At 36.7% G+C, this 21,385-nt stretch overlaps 4 protein-coding genes across 7 annotated transcripts in view; 1 reads left to right on the top strand and 3 right to left on the bottom strand.

Annotated features, from left to right (window-relative positions):
• Nucleotides 1–224: 224 nt before the first annotated feature.
• LOC110852979 lies at nucleotides 225–3,089 on the bottom strand. Its single transcript, XM_022101170.2, has 4 exons — nucleotides 2,722–3,089; nucleotides 2,120–2,620; nucleotides 1,748–2,056; nucleotides 225–1,669 (listed from the first exon to the last, which is right to left on the bottom strand). The coding sequence occupies exons 1-3, from the start codon at nucleotides 2,846–2,848 to the stop codon at nucleotides 1,785–1,787; spliced, it is 900 nt and encodes a 299-aa protein (XP_021956862.1). The 5' UTR covers nucleotides 2,849–3,089; the 3' UTR covers nucleotides 225–1,669; nucleotides 1,748–1,784.
• A 3,502-nt stretch (nucleotides 3,090–6,591) lies between these two features.
• On the top strand, nucleotides 6,592–7,464 carry LOC110853225. The gene is made up of 4 exons (XM_022101477.2): nucleotides 6,592–6,720; nucleotides 6,803–6,952; nucleotides 7,024–7,254; nucleotides 7,328–7,464. The coding sequence occupies exons 1-4, from the start codon at nucleotides 6,670–6,672 to the stop codon at nucleotides 7,397–7,399; spliced, it is 504 nt and encodes a 167-aa protein (XP_021957169.1). The 5' UTR covers nucleotides 6,592–6,669; the 3' UTR covers nucleotides 7,400–7,464.
• LOC110853224 lies at nucleotides 7,403–10,142 on the bottom strand. 3 transcript variants are annotated; one of them, XM_022101474.2, is made up of 10 exons: nucleotides 9,839–10,142; nucleotides 9,612–9,779; nucleotides 9,200–9,544; nucleotides 8,916–9,126; nucleotides 8,618–8,846; nucleotides 8,469–8,547; nucleotides 8,266–8,388; nucleotides 8,000–8,203; nucleotides 7,739–7,932; nucleotides 7,403–7,667 (listed from the first exon to the last, which is right to left on the bottom strand). In XM_022101474.2, the coding sequence occupies exons 1-10, from the start codon at nucleotides 10,072–10,074 to the stop codon at nucleotides 7,525–7,527; spliced, it is 1,932 nt and encodes a 643-aa protein (XP_021957166.1). In that variant the 5' UTR covers nucleotides 10,075–10,142; the 3' UTR covers nucleotides 7,403–7,524. The 3 variants fall into 3 exon arrangements, with proteins under 3 accessions (XP_021957166.1, XP_021957168.1, XP_021957167.1); XM_022101476.2 differs by having other exon boundaries at nucleotides 7,756–7,932; XM_022101475.2 differs by having other exon boundaries at nucleotides 8,003–8,203.
• Nucleotides 10,143–18,525: 8,383 nt separating this feature from the next.
• Nucleotides 18,526–21,385, bottom strand: part of LOC110853104 — a 49,918-nt gene continuing 47,058 nt past the window's right edge. For both annotated transcript variants that reach the window (XM_035854542.1, XM_035854543.1), the window contains exon 9: nucleotides 18,526–20,762. The gene's annotated coding sequence lies outside the window, so the exon portion shown is untranslated. The remainder of the gene's footprint in view (nucleotides 20,763–21,385) is intronic.

Genomic DNA, 21,385 nt, shown 5'->3' with positions numbered 1-21,385 from the left:
ATATATAAAATCAAAAAAATAATAATTTTGGCGTCAAGTCAAGTTACTTAAACAATTAAACATTTTTATTTTAATAACGATAAAAATACATTTAACAAAAATATTTTTAATTATTTAATGCATACATTTTTATATTTTTATAAAAAGTCGAACTTTTTCAAAATTCTATAAAAATATCACTCTAACAAACAACGAAAAAACAGAAACAATGAATAAGAAATAAATAAAACTATTCATGCATTTATGTATTTAATCAATTTCAACTTTTAAGAAAGTTAAAAAGTACAAAAATAAATACGATAACAATTTAACAGATAGACAAGTTTATCGTCATAAATCTCCCTCTCCTCAAGAAATTTATGACCTTTCAGCAACAATATGAAAGAGAAAGTTTTTTTCTTGCGGCAAATACCTGCAAATAAATATTAAACGAAGATGCGCAAATTTTTTGCCTTGTTAAAAAATAAAATTAAAATTGCATCTAATTTGCATACTACATACACACAATTGAATGAAACGATGATCTGGTCATCTTCCATTAGAAAAACAAGTTCCTTTCTTTGCGGATATTGCACGTTGAAAAAAAAAGTATGACTAACTTTTGATTTGACTGTAAATGTAGTAAACGTAGAGAGTGAAAGGATTATGCATTTTTTACTGTGTAAAAAATTAGCAAAAATAAAAAATAAACTGAAATTGAAATCTCAACAAAAATCGCATGACTAAAATTTTTTACAAGAAATACAATATATTGTTTGGCACTGTTTTACATTAAAAAATACAATAATGTATTAAATCTGGTCATGATTTTGAGCCTGAAAGTGAAAACATACGAGGGAACGAAGAAGAAGACCTGATCTTTTGATGATTCAGCCAAATTAAGTTGTCTGTGTGTATCTGTCATTAATAATTTGTGGTCCATCTCGTCGCCCTCCTTTGAAAGTAAAAGCTTAACCCCGCATTAGTGAAGGATTAGGTACAAGAATCTGTCTAATTTTCAATTTGTAGTCAAAAAGTCGATACCTTTAGAGCCGTCGTAGGAGGAGAGATATCAGGCTTAAGACGATATTAAGGATATCTTTGTTTCTGTTTTGGCAAGTCCGTTTCGTTTTAAGTTTGTCATGATTTTTGTTCATTTCATTTCACGACCAAGAAGATGATGAAAATCATGAAACCGGTTTTTACATCTCGGTAGGCAGTCAGTCACAAGTAAAAAGCGTAATTTAGGTAAAAGTAAGTGAGAAACTTAACTGCATTTGAGAGAGCATTAACACAAATGCTGCGTAAGTGCTGGTGTCCAACAAATGGGAAAATCTGGTGTGAATATATTTACTATGTCATCCTTAATGTCACTCTTTTGTCTGTGTCAGTCAGTCAGGGGATGAATTTAATTAATGGATATTAGAACAAGTAAGAATGTCCGTCTTGGCAGGTAAATAGTACGCCTTGTAAATATATTGGCACCCTGCTAGATGCAAAGTGTCACTTGGAATTGGCTGCGTTTTGTGTGACATCTTTCTTACTTTGTGTTTAGGATAAATTACATTATTTCTTCTTCTTATTATTATTATGATAAGCTCTCATACTCTGTCTGGTTCTCCTGGTATCCTATGTAAATCTGTGTCACCACATGTAAATATGGTGATTCGGGTCGGACATGTGTCCCATTCTGAAATTATGAATAAAATTTGTGGAAATTTGTTTGTGGGTCATTTTTTGTAAGTGATTTTGACCGTGATGGACTTACCTAAATATAAATTAAGTGCTTAAAAAGTCTTTCTGTCTCAACGTCTCTTATTGCTGTTCACTTTTTTGTTAACTTTTTTGGCCGGTGTGGCCTGTTCGACATTTTTCGCAGCGACGGCGTCTTCCTCGGTGACACTGGTGACGATTCTCTTGGCGACAAACTCATCCATGAATCCCTTCGCTGCCCGTTGAACTTTAGGATCCTTGATGAAACCTCGTAAATTATCCCACTCCGTTTCCAACCAGGTCTTCGTGGACGATGACCTCTTGTCCCAACCCCAACCTTCGTCCATTCCTCCGAAAAACTTGCCTACAAAAATTTTTCAAATTGGAAATTTGAAAATTTAATGACTTTATGTCATATGAAAGTGACCTGCGCTGAATGCGAAGATAAACAAGGGGATGATGATAAGCAGAGGAAGAAACAGGATCCAGAGACCAGAGTCCTTCAGCAAGTTCTTAAGTTCTCTTGGGAAGGAAGCAATCGCGCCGAATATATCGCCAATGCTGGGTTTCTTGATGTTGGTCTCGGGTTCGGAAGACCAGCCACCCCCACCACTGCTAGACTGTCCCCAGCCGGATTGCGCAGCTGGTGCGGCTCCCCAACCCCCAGCGTTCTTTCCCTGACCACCTTTTTCTCCTTGGTAGCCCAGAGCAAAGTTCCAGTCCCAGTCGATCCCTTTCTGGCCACCTTTGCCACCCCCGCTGCCCCCCTCTTGACCCCAACCACTGGAAACTTGTGGTTGTGCTTGACCCCATCCTTGCTGTTGTGGGGCGCCTTGTTGGGCTTGACCCCATCCTTGCGCTGCTGGAGCGGCTTGTTGTTGACCCCAACCGGACTGTTGTTGTGGGGCGGCTTGTTGCTGTCCCCAGCCTGGAAATAAATAAAGAATATATAAATATTTTTTTAAATTAAATTTTGTAAAATTCTGTAATTTTCAAAAATTCTCAAAAAAATTTCCATGAAATTCACACCTTGCGCTACTGGTGCTTGTTGTACCGGTGGTGCAGCCTGTGCCCATCCTTGTTGCTGTACTGGTGGTTCCGGAAGTGCGTAACTCGTCCCAACCACTAACACCGCAATGATTATTAAACACTTCATTTTTTAACGAACAAAACCACAAAATAAAATGGCAATTAAAAAAAAACTTTTTCCGTTTTATATGAAGCTGCCACTACCAAACTCAAACTGAGCCAGGGGACAATTGCGTGTCTGGTTTTGTCTCTCAGAAATTTGTATGATGGTCAATGTCACGTCGTTAGAAGATACTCGGTGAAGATGAACATACCAAAAAATGTGAAATCATACATATGTAGATACTCCCCAAAAAAAGCATCCTTGCAGTAAAACAATCCCCTTACAACGTAATGTGTTTACTACTTACAACAAAGATGCGATGAAGCCACGGAAGGAAGTAAAATTGCCATATTTCGCCCACGACGACGACGAAGCCACCACCACCACCACTTTTTAACACTACTGCCCCATCCCCAAGAGGGTTCAAATGTCAGCAGTCGTATCAATGTATCGTTGCACTTTAGAAGAAGAAGACGAATTAGTGAAGATTACAATGCAACCATGATGAGCAAGTGGTCACGCCGGTTTCATCTTCGTGAGTGAGTCTCGTCATCATCATCTTCACTGTCAGGGACACGACATGAAAATCGAATAGATAGTTTTTTTTGCAGTAAAAATTATGTACATACATCCGTTCAAAATTAATAGTTTTTTTGTTTACAAATATATATTGCGATTTTACCTAGTCAATGAAAATCAGGGGTATTCCCAATAAAATAATGCTATGATTCCGGGCATAGGTTATCGCGACCACCACTGAGATAATCTATGCCGACCAAAATGTCGACACTGTGCGCCCCCTTGTCACGATAAGTACCTCGTCGAAGGAGGAGGATCCGATTCGTATAATCGTAATCACTTGTTGAATTTGAATTTAAGGAAAATCTTGTAAAGTTAAATTTGAATTGGGTAATCATGAATGATCAGCATAAGTGAAAGTGATATTCGTGTATAGTCAATTTCAAATTCGTATAAGTATTCGATTTATTTATCTACAATGTTTTTGTTTCATTGCAACCTCTTCTGTTTAATTGCTCATATCATTAATTATTACCAGCAGGGTCATCATCATACATAATTTTTGCTACTTAATTACTCCATGTGGTATACGATGAGCATCTCATTTTCAACGTTGAGATGAAAATGACGCCTCGTCACAACAGAATAAATTCTGCTTCTGCCATGTTTTGGCATCGGAGACCTCATGCAGCTCATAATTTACTTGGGTTACAGGAAATTATCGAGAAAAGCTATGAATTTCTCAAATTTCTTTTTTAATTTGCATGTAATTTGCAAATAATGTTAGAAGAGTGAACCAACCCAGGTGCAGCAGAAGAAGAGGAATGTTTGTCTAGGTAAAAGGGCAATTAATCTGTGACACACGTAGTGAGGAGAAGGAACTCCACCCTGACGTCGTGTCAGGTTATGAGATGACCAAGCCACACCCACAAAGGATAAATATAAGTCTCTTCGCCACCTCGTAATGGTCGAAAATAATTGCAAATTAATTATTATTCGGAATCACAAAATCTTTAAGACAACATCAATTTATAGTTTTATATGCATTAAAATACTAATTGGAGTTAATACTCAGCTAAATATTTTTTAAATGTTAATTAAATTGTTGCTAACTATTAATAATCAATTTAAGATTACGCTGAATTAATTTCGGGTACCATTTTGCGTGAGCCAATTTTAATCGCGTGTCGAAAAATTGGACAGTTATCGACACTCGCTGGGGGCACGCATACGGAAAGAAAATCAGATCACAACCCACAGGCAATAAACAGAAAATTGGAAATCATGATCATTTTACTTTTATCAATAAACTTTAATTAAATACCAATTACCTTATAAAATACTGGTTCATATGCATGCAATACATAACTAGCGAGTTATAGTAAGCGAATTACGAACCAATTCAACTTTTTCTAGCTTGCTATTGCAGGATATTTAACGTGCACAGTGACATAACTAAATGCGAAAAGATTCAATTCAAGATTTACGATCTTGTTTGGCTGGTGCGTAAAGCGTAAGAATTTTTTAAATAAATTTATCTGGCTTAATTAGCCACAAAACTTGGACTACTTATATTTGATAAAAAGCTGTCAGTATTTTGACCTAATATCCGGCTCAAATTTTGATCTCCGTAATATTAATGAATAAGCACCCACTTCCTAAATTATTATTCATTATGTAATTTGTCTAAAAAGTGAAATTAATACTCACGTAAGTAACATAATACAAAAAATTATTTGGAAACTTATTGGCCCACACGAAAGAAAGGCGTCAATTTACATCATCACTTTGCAAAAATATCTACCATCGGAATAATTACTGTAATTGGTTGTCCGCAAATGGTTAAAGGTTATCTGGTAACAATCTTTTGCTAAAATCTGCAGACATTACGACTACAGTTTGACCATCTAAATGATTACTGAACTTATGTATCGACTCTCACTTTCACCTCGCAATAAACGACAATCATGTACCAATGCAATTCTTAAAACATTTTATAACATGCAGAATCATCTTCTTTCTTGTAGATAAACTTGACCGTGGAGATACAACTTGTGATTAAATTATTGTTAACATTGTTGTCAGCGATTCCATACAAGCAAGGAAGGATGCAAACAATTCAGCAATTCCACTATTCGCTGTGCAAGAACAGGACATGCGGCTCAAGTAAAAGGACCCATGTAAATCTAAACTTGTATTTTGAATCTGCAAATTTTCATTCCATTCAAAAAGTCAAGTTTGTCACAAAAATTGTGTGTGCAAGTCAAATAAATTTCATCCAAACACGTATTTTCTCGTCTCGTTCATAACTCTTTGTTGATTCGTATGTTGAATAATATTACAAAGTCGACAGTTTAAAAATAAAGTTAGATTCTAACCACATTTTCTGGTAAAAAAGTGGGTGTATAAAAAACTTTCATTTTATTGCTGTCCTGCCAAATGAGCAATAAAATATGAGAGTAATAAATCCTCTCATATTCCACTTATCATTTGGCAGTCACTTTTAGAAAGAGATGGAATTTTAATTTTTCTAATTGGTTTTATTACCGGATTCACAAATTAAATATTTTTAGGAGAGGAGCTTCACTACTTGTAAACAATTGCTTTGATTCCCTTTGGAGTAGCTGAAATTTTGCATGTATGGGCAAATTTATGCTGTAAAATAGTCTTCAGGGGGGTCTCAAAGATAGTCCTCACTGCTTTTGAAATTAAGTAAGATCCGAAGGAAATGACTGGTTTGGGCTACATCAGCCTGCATGTAATTTGGCAATAAGTTCTAAAATTGTATTTGTACAATGGTTTGTAAATTAGGTATGTATTTTAGTTGCTTTTCTTACAACACTGACTTGACTTGGCCTTTGTTGCAAAGTAGTACGAACATTTCAAAGGTTTAGAAAGATGAAAATTAAGGAACATATTGATGTTGATGGAACTCCTGCTTCAAAATTTTATGTTACAAATAGACATGTGTCAAAGCATACATTGCATGTCGAGTTATGGAAATTATGCAAAAATATTGTGTTGCACATATATACTTTTTTGGGTGAAATTCATTTTTTGGGTTCGTGACAATTTGTCCATTGTGTCATGATGACGATGACGATGAAATGCCGTGATCCGAAACACAAAATGGAAGCCTGCCTCATCCGTAGAATTTCATTTAGCGAAATTTATGAAGAATAACAAACATTAAGGAAAATGTAAAATCACAAATAAAATTGACGAGGTTACAATAGATAAAACTGATATTAATCAGATCACGCTCTTGGAAAATTACCAGAATTTACACTATCAGTCGTCAATTCTTGCTGGTCAGATTCGACAGGATGTTTGCGTCTACCAAATTTTCTCTCTTGCAAATTTTGCTGGTCATTCTGGTATTTTTTCGAATTAATTACATACGTGGTAGAAATCAGGAAATATTTACATATTTACAAATTATCACTATTTCTACAACAGTCCATTTCCATTACGAGGACGAATGGTGTGAAGCTTGGGAAGTTGGACTGCTCGGAGAACGATGGCCTCAAACCAGACTCTGACCTGCTCAACCTGATCGTGAGCAAATGTCAGCCGAAACAAGGCCAACCCGAAAAGATGATTGCGGCTGTAATTTAAATACGTTTGTTAAATTTGGTCACATAAGGAGACGGCTGACTAATAGAAATTCCACTTTGTAGTGTTTGATGAAGTGTTTGATGAAGCAGCAGAAGGCGGTTGATAAGAAAGGAAAGTTGAAGCACGACAAGGCCCTCGGCGTCGTCGAAATCTTTCCTGAAAAGTTCAAGACCAACATCACGGCCAAATTCGAACAGTGCTGCACCGACAACAATGATAAGCTCAAAAAAGAGCCCAACGGCTGCGAATCCTGGCTTCCATTTTCGGAATGCTTCTACGACTTTGCAAAATCGGTGAGAAAATCGGCTCACAAATCCTCGTTCCGGTAAATTACATACTTTCATTGCATGATATTTATTTTTGCAGCTTTGTCCGTCAGAGAAGGAGAGGAAGAGATTGGCCTCGACCACACCGTCCTCCGATACAACCACCCACTAATCAAACTTTTCCAATTTGTAGTTTTTATTGCAGAAATAAACTGTTATAATTTTGGTCTTATAAAATTGCAATTGGTGTTAAATTTGTAATCATTCGCATCCAAGTTCCAAATTGATCAACACAACTTAATAATTCTCCGAGGATCCTGACCCCCTCGCCTTAAACGTCACGAGTGTCCTGTTCTTTTCCGCGGAAGTCATTTCCGTCTGCTCTACATCCAATTCTGCCACGTAACAACATCTCGTGCGCAAAATGGGTGCTATAAATCCTACCACAAAATATGCAAATATTTATATAATTCTATCATGATGCATTATTTAAATATTAAAATAAGCATACTTTTCGAGCAGCGATACCGTTTATAAATCCATAACAAATTCTCTCTCTTTGCCGTAAAAATGAAGAAGATGGCGACTGCTTGGAGCAAATTGATGATATCGAGCAAGACAAAGTCCCAGTTTAGAAAACCACTCAAAACTTCAAAAATCCACGAAATTCCCATGCACAGGAACAATTTGCAGAACAGGATCCAACTGAATACATATCACAGAAATTTGAAACCTGTCGAGACTAATAATTAATTTAGCTAGTAAAACTCACGACTGTTTCTGTCCGCTCGTCGCCTGCGTCTTTTTCTTATACGTCCACAAGGTGAAGACCGTCCAAGAGAACATAATGAGGTTAAAGCCGAGCAGAAATGCCATCGGGATGTACAAATAGTATTTTTGAGAACAAGGGTGCAGTTGACATTTCGTTGTCCCATAGCCGGGCAGGAATCCATTGTGATTCTCGTGATATTCTTCTCTGGAAATTATTGGTAACATTTTTTTATCTTTCCAATTATTGCAATTAGATCATTGTAATACCCGAGAGTAAAGTGTAGAACGACAGAAATTCCCACGATGATACTGGGCACACCCACCGCAAAAACGAGGTAGCGAGCATAACGTTGTACACTTTTGCTATGTTCTTGAGATGGGGACAAAATTCTGGAATTTTGAAGTATTTAATTTTCATTACATTTTAATCGGTTAAAGTTTAATAATGTTTTCTTGAAGAAATATATTGCCTGAACGTCGTCCAAAAGTCGAAATTCATAATGCTCATCCAACAAAGGGCACAGAGGAAAGTAAAATGTCCCAAAATTGCTGAAAAATACATAGAATTAAATTAAACAGTCTACATTTACATACATCTTTGAAATAGTTCGTCAATTACCGACTAAAAGACAAGATCCGGTCCCCAGAACTACCCTCGTGGACGTCAAATGCGTAATGTGCACAGTGGCCAACGTTATGAAAAATACAAGCATCGAAACCACAAATGAGAAGACGGTCCATCCGTGAATGTTGTGTTTAGGCCAAATCACGAGATGCATGAGAATGGTCAGAACCAGAAAGATGATCCCCAGCAGTACGAAGGACGCTTTGATTATCGTGTTGGTCGTCTATTAAAAAATTTCAATTTTTTGTAGATTAATTTCCCTCTTAAAATTATAAACCTATTTAGAAGTTACATTTTCGTCCTCTTCTGTGACCCACGGGAGGAACGCGATCTGATCGATTTCACTCCCATCGTAAACTGCGTCATCCCCGACGATAAATCCGTCCACACAAAACTTGTTGTGAATTGGATATCTGTGAATAACCTCGCCACATTCGCTCCCGTCGCCATTTTCTGGTTCGAGAACGAGGATGATCATGGAACCATTGTCGAGCAGGCGGAATCTGATCATTGCACATTTTTAATTGAGTAAAAATTTCCAGATATGCATTCAGTCTCATATTTTTTATCACGCACGGTGAGGCATGAAACGGTTCCACCTCTTCTCCTCCTTCGCTAAAATTAACGGCTCGATAAGTGATGGGTATCAGGGTTCCGGCCACCTCAGTAAATTTGTAGTGGAGTGGTTTTCGATCTTTTGGAAGTAGTGGTTTAGCCTCCACTCCGGAAGGATCGTCACGAGAGGAATAAACTCGTGGCGTCCATTTCACTGGTCCGGACGGTACACAGGATTGAGTTAGTCCGTCTTCATCCAATTTCATAATTTCGGTCAATGGACAACATTTCGGGATGCAGAGGACTGGACCGGACGGGGAGCAGGACAAGTCGCAATGGGACAGGGTGACCGATTTGGTGTCAAATCTAAGGTACGTAAATTACTTTGTACCTTGAACTTTTGAATCTTGAGCTGGATTTTGAATGTGCTCACCTCGAGAAGCAGTACTGGTCCGTATCATAGTGGGCGTGGTTGATTGAGACCATGCCACCATCCAGGAATTGGACCATGTTCCCATTTTTTATCCTCTTCGTCACCGTGACTGAGGCGACTTTTCCCCCTGGACAAGTTTTCTCTAGACCGGGTTCTAAGTTGGCCAACCTACAAAATGATACGTGAGATAACACATGTCGTTAAATACTTATAAATGCATGCTAAACCTGAAAACGAGAGTGGCATTGTGTCCCTTTAATTTCAACCATGATGGAATTCTAAGCTCGTTTTGAGTAATTTTTGACCCTGGACATTTTCCGATGTTGACCAAAGAGAGATTATTTTCGTGCGAGGAGGATGACGTTGAGTTATCTGACGGTAAGTTTATTGAGTTATCTGAATCTGCTCCAATGACTACATGAAGACTTATCCACGATAAAACTGCTACCGTAATTAGTAGCATTTTAATTGCGTGTCTCAATAAGTCTTATATTGCACAAGGTCTGAATTACAGGACTAAACTGGAATGATGCTAATGTACATGACAAAAAAATTCATAAAGTTTATTAATTTAGCGAGGGTTGTGACTTGTGAAAACGCCACTGCCACCACCACCACAGTAAATAATTTCCTTGTTTGTTTCCGCCTGGTGAGGTTTTGCTAATATTTACAGCTATATTTCCCCAAAGTTCCCAATGTCTAACTGAAATCACTTAACGAAACAGGAACAAGGTCGTATGCAAAATATTCAATATTTTTTGTATCCGTTATCCGTGTCATGGTACAAGTTCGTTACGTGGTCAATAAACTTTATAGTAATAAGTTGTGTACTCGTTAAGCATATGTAAATCAATTTACAGAAATTTGCCTGGCAGAAGCATCAAAATAAATAAAATGCATGCGAACCACAATTTTGAAAATGTATCCAAAAATTACTTCATGGAAGGAGACGAGCTACCAAATTTTTATCAGGAAGGAACATTCCATGAAATGTTCACCAACTAACTAATTTTTCATAACGATCATGAAATTGAAAGTGTCGTTCTCGCTGAAAGAAGTAAAGTTGATCCCATTGCTTCTCACTTTTATTGTTATCTTATCAAACATTCACTTATCCAGATGTGACCACTGTTGTTAATATATTTCACATTGGGTGGTTGAAGACGAATCTAACGGTGATGATGCACCATCCACAACGACGACCACAATTCTTGAAGGGATTCAAACTTTTCAAGTGCAAAGGGCTCACATTTTCGCCAAAAAGAATTTTACACTTTTCAATATAAAATTAAGACACTCATCAGATGACTTCACTTCTCTGTAATAAAGTCTTAACAAAAAAGCTCAAAAGATATGACATTTTTCAAAGTCTTGTATATAAAACAAAAAACTTTTAGAATTTTCATAGTTTTGTCAAGCTTTTTAGCCGGAACAAAGTATTTTACCTTTTTCAATATGACTCTTAATATAATTATTAGATTTATGTGCCCCACTCCCAATCACAACAAAAAACTATTACATAAATATTTATCGAAATTTGGTCCATAAAACGTTTCATAATTTTTCAACAGCTACATTTTGTATAAAATCAACCTCAGAGAAAGATTTAACATATGTTCCCGTTTTAGAGTGGGATCAATTCCTTGATGATAAAATCACATCCAAAATCGTCTCGTATTTCGAAAATATTTGATGATAAGGTCAATTTTATTTCAGAATATGGATTCAACCCTGGGTTACACGTTATCTTCAATTTGACTCATTTTCCACTCAACAAAGACGACAATTCTTGGCAGGATGAGGTCAGACTGAATCCAAATTGTGATACAAAATCAGTTCCGTCCACATTCAACATGTATTTATAATGTAGTAAAACTAATGCTTAAATATTGTGGAGACTGGTTCCAACTTATCAATTGATAAGGTAATTATTAATAATTTACTCGATATTTCTATTTTCCGCTGATGAATCATTACACATTACATTTCTACTAAATACGAAATTCACCCACCTTGCAAAACGATTTATTACTAATTAGCGAATACCTAATTAGTTAACTCTAATTTTGATTACATCCATACACCAGCGTTCCATTCTTGTCTGTGAAGTAATACTCCTGTATGCAGTTCGGTCCTTTGTGCTCATCCACGCACACAAAGACGTCCGAATGTTTGCAGAATCTCCTCGGATTTATGTTCGACTCGTCATAACCGAATTTTTTCATGGAACTTTCCAAATTTTCGGCCGATTCTCTCAAACTTTCCCACGACATGTACATCGCGACCTGAACGAAGCCCATCTCCTCGTTCCAGGGGGCGGCCACCTTGTACTTTTTAGTCGCCGCGTCGAACAGGAGGTAGTAGGTGAACTGGTATCTCCGATGGTGCGAGGGACACGTGCGGGGGAAAAAGTAGGTCGATTTCCCATCAAACTTCGGCGGTGGGACATAAGTTCGGTTAATTTTTCCCCGAAACCTGTCCAACGCGTCCTGATTTACCTTTGGGGGAATTGGAAGGACTTCCGGATTTCCAGTCTTATTGCTGTACAACTTTGTACACTGGTCTTTAAATATGGTCTCTGTTTCGGCTTGACACGAAATTTCTTTCTCTGTGCAGACTGGATCAGGCTGGCAGGGAAATGTAACATTTTGTATTATTTTGTGACGATTTTAGACAAATTTGACGCCAACCTCTGCCGTGGGGTCGATCGGGATACGTGCCGCACACGCCTTAAATTCTGCCTCATACTGGGCAACTCTGGAGGCAAGTTTGACATCATTGGATTTGAATTTGTCCGCATAGTAGAAGAGGTTCCAGTAGCAGAGGGCACCGGCGCCACATTTTCCGTAGGAAACGGCGGATCGGCGAACTAGGAATTTGCATCGGCAGTAATCCTTGTTCAGGGCGTGGGCAGTGTGGCGAAGGAGGATAATGAAGGTCAAAGAGATGGCCAAGTAGCGAAATAGAAGGGTCATTTTGAATATAAAAACGCGTCAGTTCGCATAAAATATTTTGTGTGAAGGTTATCAAAATGTTATGCTTTGGGTTTGACGAAAGCGGAAAAGCGTCGTCCATTTGGTCATGATTACAACGTATAAATCACCATACCAATTATAAAATCAGCCAATATTTGCCTGCATAGATGTCGAAAAAGGGGGACGGAAAGGTTGAAGGTGGCGAAGATGTTGAGAGGAGGATGCAGGATGTCACTGGACCAATGTCGACAGCATTTCTGATTCAAAGGATTAGCTTGGCAGTTCATCGTGAGAATGCGGCATCAATTTTGGGAGTTGTCCCAGTCAGAGAAGGGGCTTGGTGAAATTATATTATATTTTAATGTGATAGGTCAATTTACAAAAGTATTGGACGGGACTGAATGATGATTTTGGATGCCTATCCGAATTAGAGGTTCTCCCAACCCATCAAAATCGGGTTTTTCCTCAGCTCCCACAGAAAAATAAGTGTATTTTATATTTTATCAATGCGTTTGTGTTAATAAACCACATTTACTAGATGTGTAAATCAAAACCAATGTTTATGAAACATTGTTTGTGTTTAAATATTTTTTCACAAATGTATAAAAAATCAACCAAGGATAAGCAGCTAACATGACGACACAGAATATAGATTCCAGCTACTTAAGTAAGGGAATCTCTTCATCCATGACATGACGAAGGTTAAATTCTGGACTTAAGAATTAGTGATGCAGGCTCAAAACACTTTACATAAACCGTGCCCAACATACTCATCCATTACTATTTTCCTATTTTGTAAATAATTCTCGTCCACTGACAATCTTCTCAAATTGCTCAACAAATAAATTGCGAATGGCTACTTGCCAAATATTTCTTGCACTGGTTTATCCCAAACTGCGGAATGCTTAAAGTGACGCAGATGAAAAGGCGGAGAAGTCGTTGCATAATAACCTCGACACAGATTTGGTTTATGTAAAAGCACCCTTGCGAATTGGTCAAACCATTTCCTCCTCTTCGTCGGCTCTTATCATCGCTCTGTTATTTTGTTGTTTTATCAAACTCTGTCCTACCCCTTTGCTCGCTCGAATAAAGGATCAGCTGCCTAATCGAGTGGACCAAATTCCATTAAATTTCTCGCATAATCAAGCAAACCAGGGATGAAGGAAGAAGAACACGAAGCGTTTGGGACTCAGCAGAATCATTATAAACTGGGCCTAGTTATCAACTATTCAAATTTTACAAGTCACTATTAATAAACTAAACTTGTAGTAGTTCACTAATTAATAGTTAATTGTCCATGGTCTCAAATCAAACTGGGTTATCGACTCCGTTCCACAATTTCATTCATGTAAAATCAACGGAAAGACAATACTTATCTGTATACATAAGCGCCACGTGAGAATTGTAAATATTTATTTAGGAAATATTTTTTGGAAAAATAAAATGCAAGAGTTTGAAGTCAAAACTATTTTTTCTATAAATGTGAGAATTGTTCAATTAATAACAGATTTCAAGTTGTTGGAGGATAGTAATTTAAAAAAAACAACTGCAGCGAGTTGTACTGTTTCATTTGCTGGGACTCTGAAATCGAGGATAGAGTTTTACAAGGGAACTGGCCATGGTGTACAGCTGCTCCTCCCATAATGGAGCACAATTACATTACCCGAACAGCCGAATTATTTTATTATTTCACATCACTCATTTTTATTTTGGCGTTCAAATTCTTCAATTTCGTAAGACTTGTACGCCAAAATCAAAATAATAGAAGTAGAAATCATACGAAATTGAATAATTTGAACGCCAAAGTAAAAATAAGTGATGTGAAATAATAAAATAATTCGGCTGTTCGGGTAGTGTAATCGTGCTCCATTATGGGAGGAGCAGCTGTACACCTTGGCCAGCTCCCTTGTAAAACTCTATCCTCGATTTCAGAGTCCCAGCAAATGAAACAGTACATGGGTCCAGAATACAAGATAATTACTCCTAGTAGGCTTTCGCACCTGATTTCTTCAGGTTTAGTCAGTATTGAATTTATTTGACGAAAATACAACTGACAAGCATTGGGTCTGGGTTTTGATCAGAAATACGACTTATTAAACAGAACCAAAAATTCAGTGGAAATAATTTAATTTTTAGCCCGAGTCAGGGCTTATGGAACCGTCATGTCCGTCCGTCTGTCTGTCTGTCTGTTTGTCTGTCCGGCACGATAGAGCCAAAACGGCTGAACCGATTGACTTGAAATTTTTACCATATGCATATTGGACAAAGTTAGGAAACGAGTTCGAAGATGGGCGAAATCGGTCCAGTGGTTGACCGGTGGGGGTCATCGGAGTGGGTGGGGTCTTATGCACCAAAATTTCAAAATTGTTGTAGAGAGCTGAAATTTGGTACAGAGGTTGCTAATGGCTCCTAATAGAAAAAAATAACTTCAGGTTGGAAAAATTTTCATCATGAGTGACCCTATGGGGTGACCCATACTGATTTTTAGAAATTGCTTTAAAAAGATGAAATCCGGCACAATGATACTTAATGACTGCTAATTAAAGAATATGAAGTTAAAAGTGAACAAAGTGCAACCAGACCAAAGTGACCAGAGTGCAATCAGTATGGGGTGACCCATACTGATTTTTAAAAATCGTTATATCGAGCTGAAATTTGATGTGGAGGCTGAATAGCACATACATACAGCTTAGAACTTCAGGTTGTTAAAGAAGCCACTGGTCATGGTGGTCAAGGCACATGATTTGTAACTAATTCAAAAATTTGGTACCAAATAATAGAAACTATCTAACAAACTTTTAACCATCCACAACACGGAAGTTGGTGATATTATGTCGGTCAGTTCGGAAAAGAATTTAGAAGCGGGCTCTGACTTATTGAGTCAGGGACTATGTCCTTGACTCGGGCTATATGGAGTCTGCACTGTAGGTTTTTTATTTTTCATTGGCACATAACCCAGATTGTGTGGAATTATAGACCCTTCGCGACACCTACGCAAGCTAGTAGGCTACTTTTTAAGACTAGTTCGACGGTTGCGTAATGATCGGTTATTAGCTAACGTTTTTTTGAACGGTATCGCCCGATATCCGTATCATCGAGTTTTATAAGCGCTCCAATTTTCCTCATCCTACGATGTCTACACATAATTTTAAAAAATAGGCAAATTTTAAGCTAACAATGCGATGGTGCAAAGTGTAACCGTCCGATTTGGTTGAAATTTCGAAAGTATGTAATCCATGTCAATACAACCAACGTTTCTTGAGGCAGTTTGTGCGATGGTCAGAATTTGCCAAAATATTTTAGGTCAAAGTTGAAGAACGGGCGATTTTTACCATGCGAATGAAGCAAACTCAACTTCCATTCTCTTCCCGTGCTAAAAATCACAAATTTTTCAACTTTAACCTAAAATATTTTGCCAAATTCTGACCATCGCACAAACTGCTTCAAGAAACGTTGGTTGTATTGACATGGACCACATAATTTCAAAATTTCAACCAAATCGGAGGGTTACACTTCACATCATCGCATTGTAAGTCGTATAAATACATGTATTTTATCCCAACAATTTTGCCATTCACCCATCGGATTCGAAAACCCACTAGCATCCAAGCCAAGCACTAGTCGGGAACCTAAAGTCAAACCCATTTTTTGTATAAGAAATATAAATAAACTAAATAATAAGATAGGGAAATATGCAGCATGATAAATTTATATAAAATTTCACGAAAAGAAGTAACGGTTTGTATACGCATAATTTCTCAATCCACACCAAACCAAATAAGTATTATTGAGGGTATTCATTATTTCTTCGTATCCTTAGTATTCTTCGTATCGTAAATAACTTACGACGCTTACGAGATTTTGTAAGCGTCGTAAGATTTTCTCATCGAAAATGGTGTTACTACGCTTACGATTTTTACGAAAGCTGACCCCTTGTTTTATCTTCGTAAACTATTTTACGATACTACGGATACGAAGAAATAACGAATACCCTCATTATCATCATGGTTATTCTTCCTACAAAAATAAAGAACCTACCAATTTATTCAGTTTACAAAAACGCATCTTCTCCTTTCGTAAAGAACTGCATGTACGAATTCTTATGAAACTTGAAGCAATATAATAATGTAAAACAAGAAGTGGGTTAGTTGGGTGGCGAATTGGGTATAAAGTTTCATGGTCACTTTCACTTTTTTTTCTTACTCTCGCCATCCTACATGCCGACAACTTGTTTACCTTTTCCCCACCAAACCCATCCAATCTTACGAAATGGACTAGTAAAAGTTATATAACGCAGAGACGAAAAACGCAAAAAATTATTATTTATATAATACTAAAATTCCACCAGAAATTCCATAATCATCACTTTTTAGCTGGAATTTTTCGCAGCTAGATTTTGCGACATTCGTCTGCAAAAAATATGCACATTTACTTCCGACTTTTGCCAAAAATTCGCTATATGCACAATTTACTACGTATATGTACAAACTACATACAAACAAATCCTAAAAGAAACAAAGTGCATTCAACAAATAGCTACCCAGATAAAGCAAACTTTTCCCCTTTTTCCTAGCTTTCAGCCTAATTCCAAAATCCAGAATTCACAGCCAAAGTGAAAGTGAAAGTGGACTAAAAAAAATAAACCAAACAAACCACGAAGCCAAACTTTTTTCGAATTCACAGCAAATACTGGGCATAAATCAAGCCGAGGGGTTGGACTGACTGGACTGGACTCGACTTTCACCACAGTAAAAGAAAACAGTATAACTGTTGCCTTTTATACACGAATTGGGCAATGTGCAGAGTTGGGCAAGAGGAGAGAATATACAAACAAATAGAGAAAGTCCAGTCCAGTCCAACCAGTAAATCCGACCCAATTTAACTTTCTCCCAAACTAAGTAGTACAGTGCATATTCCTACTTTACTTTACCGGATTATTGGACACTTTGTCCGACCAAAATGGCAAAATAATTCCTAAACCAGGGCACAAAACTAACCAAAATCTCTGCCTGCCTGAGTAAATGTAACCTTTTTGCCGTGCACATTAAGCCGTCACTGTGTCACCTTCTCCTCACCGAATTAGATTAAATACGTATGTACGAAGCCTGCTTTACGTACGTACAGAGACGAGTGAATAAGCCCGTCGGTTGACTTGAGGAGATAAAAACGAATCAAGAATTACGACAGCCTCGTCCAAATGGCAGTTCACTTTGACTTACTTTGCTTTCACTCCAAACGTTGGACGAGTACCTGTCAACTACTGCTTAATAATTCGCTCTCGGCGACCAAGTAACCGACCAGATGGCAGATTAGGCAAAGAAATAAACACTCCCTCGACATATGAACGCATTAATAAAATTATCATAGTTGACTTAACCTCCGCAAAAAAATGCGTGATGCAATCAGCACAATTTGCATACAAAAAACATAAACTATATGGGGTACAAAAAAAGTCTTAAAATATTCCTCTCCTTGTAAGAAACCACATTTCATTTTGCTCAAAATATAAAGTAGACTATTGTCTTTCAAAAAATTCTAATTTCAGAATTTTATACACATGACAAAAAAAATCACCACTAATCTTCCCACCAAACCACTCGTGACATTCCGCAGCACCACTAAATAAATTCATCATGATTTATTCCTCGCTTTGTTTTGCCTTCAAAAGCTGCCAGTAAAAATAAATACTGATGTACTGACTGCTTCTTTATATGCGACACACTCCTCACCCAGGGATCGCTTCATTCATACTCCATATTTCTGAAAAAAAATCTGTCACAATATTTCTTCCGTCCTTTCTTTCTCCTCCTCCTACTCCTCTCTTATTATTCATTGTAACGAAATTTCCTGGAAATTACACACCACCACGCAAAATATGTATTCAAATCATTCATGTGCAGAAAATGCGCAAAAATCATGATTTATACATTCTTGAATAATATTTTATTACATAATATATTATAATATATTCGGGAAAGATTTGATTTTTATCGCAGCTTATGGAGAAAATCCGAGACAAAATCACACATGACTAAAGAGTAGAGAGAGAGAGAAAGTCAAATATGTACGTATTTATCTTACTTATTTTACAAGTTTACAAGTTCATGTACACAGAATAATCCATTATTCAATAAGTAAATTACTTAGAAATAATTTTAAAACTACGCACAAAATTTTCTATACTTTTTACATATTTTTATGTACAAGTTTTTATTACACATAGATATTTCTTCCTATTGTTATTTATCTTTACAATAAAGTAGGACATAGAACGACTTAAAAACTGGGTTAAACTAAGAAATATAGTATTTTCCTGTACGTATGTAAATTATTTATCAAGCTAGCGAACATATTACCCGAGCTCAGTTTCTCTTCCCGAGAAGAAATATATGAAATTTCTCATCAGGGAATTCTACCAGAATAAATGGTACAGATAAGTGTCGTGTAGTGATACATGTAAATCATGACATTCAATATTTTATATCAAAATTATAAAGTACAAGATACATACATTTGTATTCGTACATATGAGATCTCTCACAGACAGAAACACATCCACTTCCTCGAGGCCAATGGTACTTTCACTTTGTTCCTCAAAACCGCAGACACACACATCCCAACAAAATCCCCTCTGCCCCTCTCCTCGTGCCCAGAATGGAACAAAACCTCAAATACAATACAATACACAAGAGATCCATTATACTTTTGTGTTCTTGCAAATATCTGAATCTGAAGATCCATGATGTAATGCGACAAACACAAAATAACCCGACACGAACAAAATGTTTTACTCGGCTAAATTCCCATGTTTTTAGAGGAGGAAGGGTTTCGAGTTATGAAATATGTGGCAAAAATAAAATATGTTATGTGCACATGTATTTCAAGGAATAAATTTAAGCCAGATTTATGTACATTGCACATTTTACTATGGGGGTGGTGCTTATGGAAATAAATAATTAACAGGGCAGGACTGCAGAATGGGGATCACTTTGGGAAATTTGAGAATAAATATAGTTTTAAATTGGGAAAGATCGATGTTTTTAGTTGTGAAAGGTTTGTGTACAGTTCGTACACCGATTTTATTTAATTGAGCTTTATACTAAAGAAATTGTAAATGATCTACACATTCTACATTTTAAAATTCAAAATTTGCAATTTTTGTATTTCGTCATTTTAGTCCATATTTTAAAATTCAAAATATGTAATTTTTGTTTTTCGTCATTTTAGTATAACAAAATATTGAATTTAACGAGTTATAAAATATAGAAATTTCGAATTCATACAGTTTCCCAAATGTTTCCAGAAATATGTTTCTCTCTATCCCTAAAAACAAATTTTGCAAAAGGGGAATCTTATAAGAACACAAAATGCATATCCATAATACCAAAATTGATTTAAAAAAAACTAAACACAATTTCAATTACAAATAAAATGAATATATAACCAACCAAGCAAAAAATGTACTTCAATAATATTCAAACTAAATAAAATCTAAAAATCTTTGTTTATTACATGCAAAATGCGGTGTTAATTACAAACATAATTTATCTGCCGGAACACATTTCATCACCGTGAAACGAAACCCTCTCTCAAAAACCGAGTCACCTTTCTTCCTTCCAGTTCAGCCAATCCGATCTGACTCAATCGTTGCGTATATTTATAGCCTTGCGAATTACACCTCGAGTCAGTTGTAGGTAGTGAAGTGAAAGTGGATCATAACCATTAGCCTGGCAATAAAATAGTCATACATAAACCATTTCCCGTCTCCTCCCATTCGACATAAATCCTTTGGAAATGGCCCAAATTTTAAATCAAGTCGTCCGTATTGGGTGAAACACTTTGAATGGGATCTGTCGAATTGAGTGAAAGTTGGACAAGTTCAGAATCATTTCGTTTCATTCATTCAGCCGGAGAGGAAGTTGAAAGTAGTACGTGAAGAATCATCCGGAAACTCTTCAAGTAAACTGTGTCGCGATAAATAACTTTCAGACTTGAATGAATACTAACGACAAAATCAATAATTTTTACAGGAATTGGTTCACGCCTTAAAAAATAAATAAACATGACCCCCTAAAATAAATCATGTTTGATTAAAGTAAAAATAACAAACGATTACACAAAATTCACCCCGTTTTGCTCTGATCAGAAGAGAAGGTTTTGGTGAAAGTCGTCCAGTCTGAAATTGACAAATATATTTTAGATTAAACAATTTTTATCACATACTTTTTTTCCCAAAATGATGTTCCCTCTCCCAATTTCGGAAACAATTTGTCTCACGACGACTAACTTTCAGGGAAATGATGTACTATAAAATTTGATGAAATTGGTTTACATTTTGCCCATCACACAGAGAGAGAGAGAAAGTCCGGCATTGACTTTCCTCCTACTTTACTTTCCCCCAGAGTGAAAGTTACTATTTATTTAATCTAATGCAGTACACTTAAGTGGATTGCTGCTGTTGTACTAAACTGGACTCTGGTCATCCTCACAATAGTCGTTGACTCCAAGTACTCACTGAACTGCCCTGTTGCTTGCTCACTATTCCCCTACTCTTTTGATCCAACTTGGTATAAATTACCTTTCAAAATGATGCGTATGGGAGAGCAAATTGAATTTTGGTAAATTATTTCTCTCCCAATTTCACTCTGAATTTTGAGCATTCCCCATTTACATTTTTTTCTGGGGAAAATTCGCAAAAAGGGAATTTATTACTTTCACCCGGAGAAAGTTCATTGTGCAGAAAGGAGCTGGATGGATGGACAAGGAAATAATAATCCATAGGAGAAAATATGGATAAAA

The sequence above is a fragment of the Folsomia candida genome, unplaced genomic scaffold (assembly GCF_002217175.1).
Source record: "Folsomia candida strain VU population unplaced genomic scaffold, ASM221717v1 Fcan01_Sc008, whole genome shotgun sequence".
Taxonomy (NCBI): domain Eukaryota; kingdom Metazoa; phylum Arthropoda; class Collembola; order Entomobryomorpha; family Isotomidae; genus Folsomia; species Folsomia candida.
This window is presented reverse-complemented; position numbering and strand designations above follow the sequence as displayed.

Excerpts from the sequence above, each read along its gene's own strand:
- LOC110852979 (XM_022101170.2), bottom strand. The coding sequence starts at position 2,848 with ATGAAGTGTTTAATAATCATTGCGGTGTTAGTGGTTGGGACGAGTTAC. Across the intron at positions 2,621-2,721 it reads ACAAGCACCAGTAGCGCAAG|GCTGGGGACAGCAACAAGCC; the intron begins GTGTGAATTTCA and ends ATTTATTTCCAG. Across the intron at positions 2,057-2,119 it reads TATCTTCGCATTCAGCGCAG|GCAAGTTTTTCGGAGGAATG; the intron begins GTCACTTTCATA and ends AAATTTTTGTAG.
- LOC110853225 (XM_022101477.2), top strand. The coding sequence starts at position 6,670 with ATGTTTGCGTCTACCAAATTTTCTCTCTTGCAAATTTTGCTGGTCATT. Across the intron at positions 6,953-7,023 it reads CCGAAAAGATGATTGCGGCT|TGTTTGATGAAGTGTTTGAT; the intron begins GTAATTTAAATA and ends TCCACTTTGTAG. Across the intron at positions 7,255-7,327 it reads TCTACGACTTTGCAAAATCG|CTTTGTCCGTCAGAGAAGGA; the intron begins GTGAGAAAATCG and ends TTATTTTTGCAG.
- LOC110853224 (XM_022101474.2), bottom strand. The coding sequence starts at position 10,074 with ATGCTACTAATTACGGTAGCAGTTTTATCGTGGATAAGTCTTCATGTA. Across the intron at positions 9,127-9,199 it reads GAACCGTTTCATGCCTCACC|ATTCCGCCTGCTCGACAATG; the intron begins GTGCGTGATAAA and ends TGCAATGATCAG. Across the intron at positions 7,668-7,738 it reads ACGGTATCGCTGCTCGAAAA|GATTTATAGCACCCATTTTG; the intron begins GTATGCTTATTT and ends ATTTTGTGGTAG.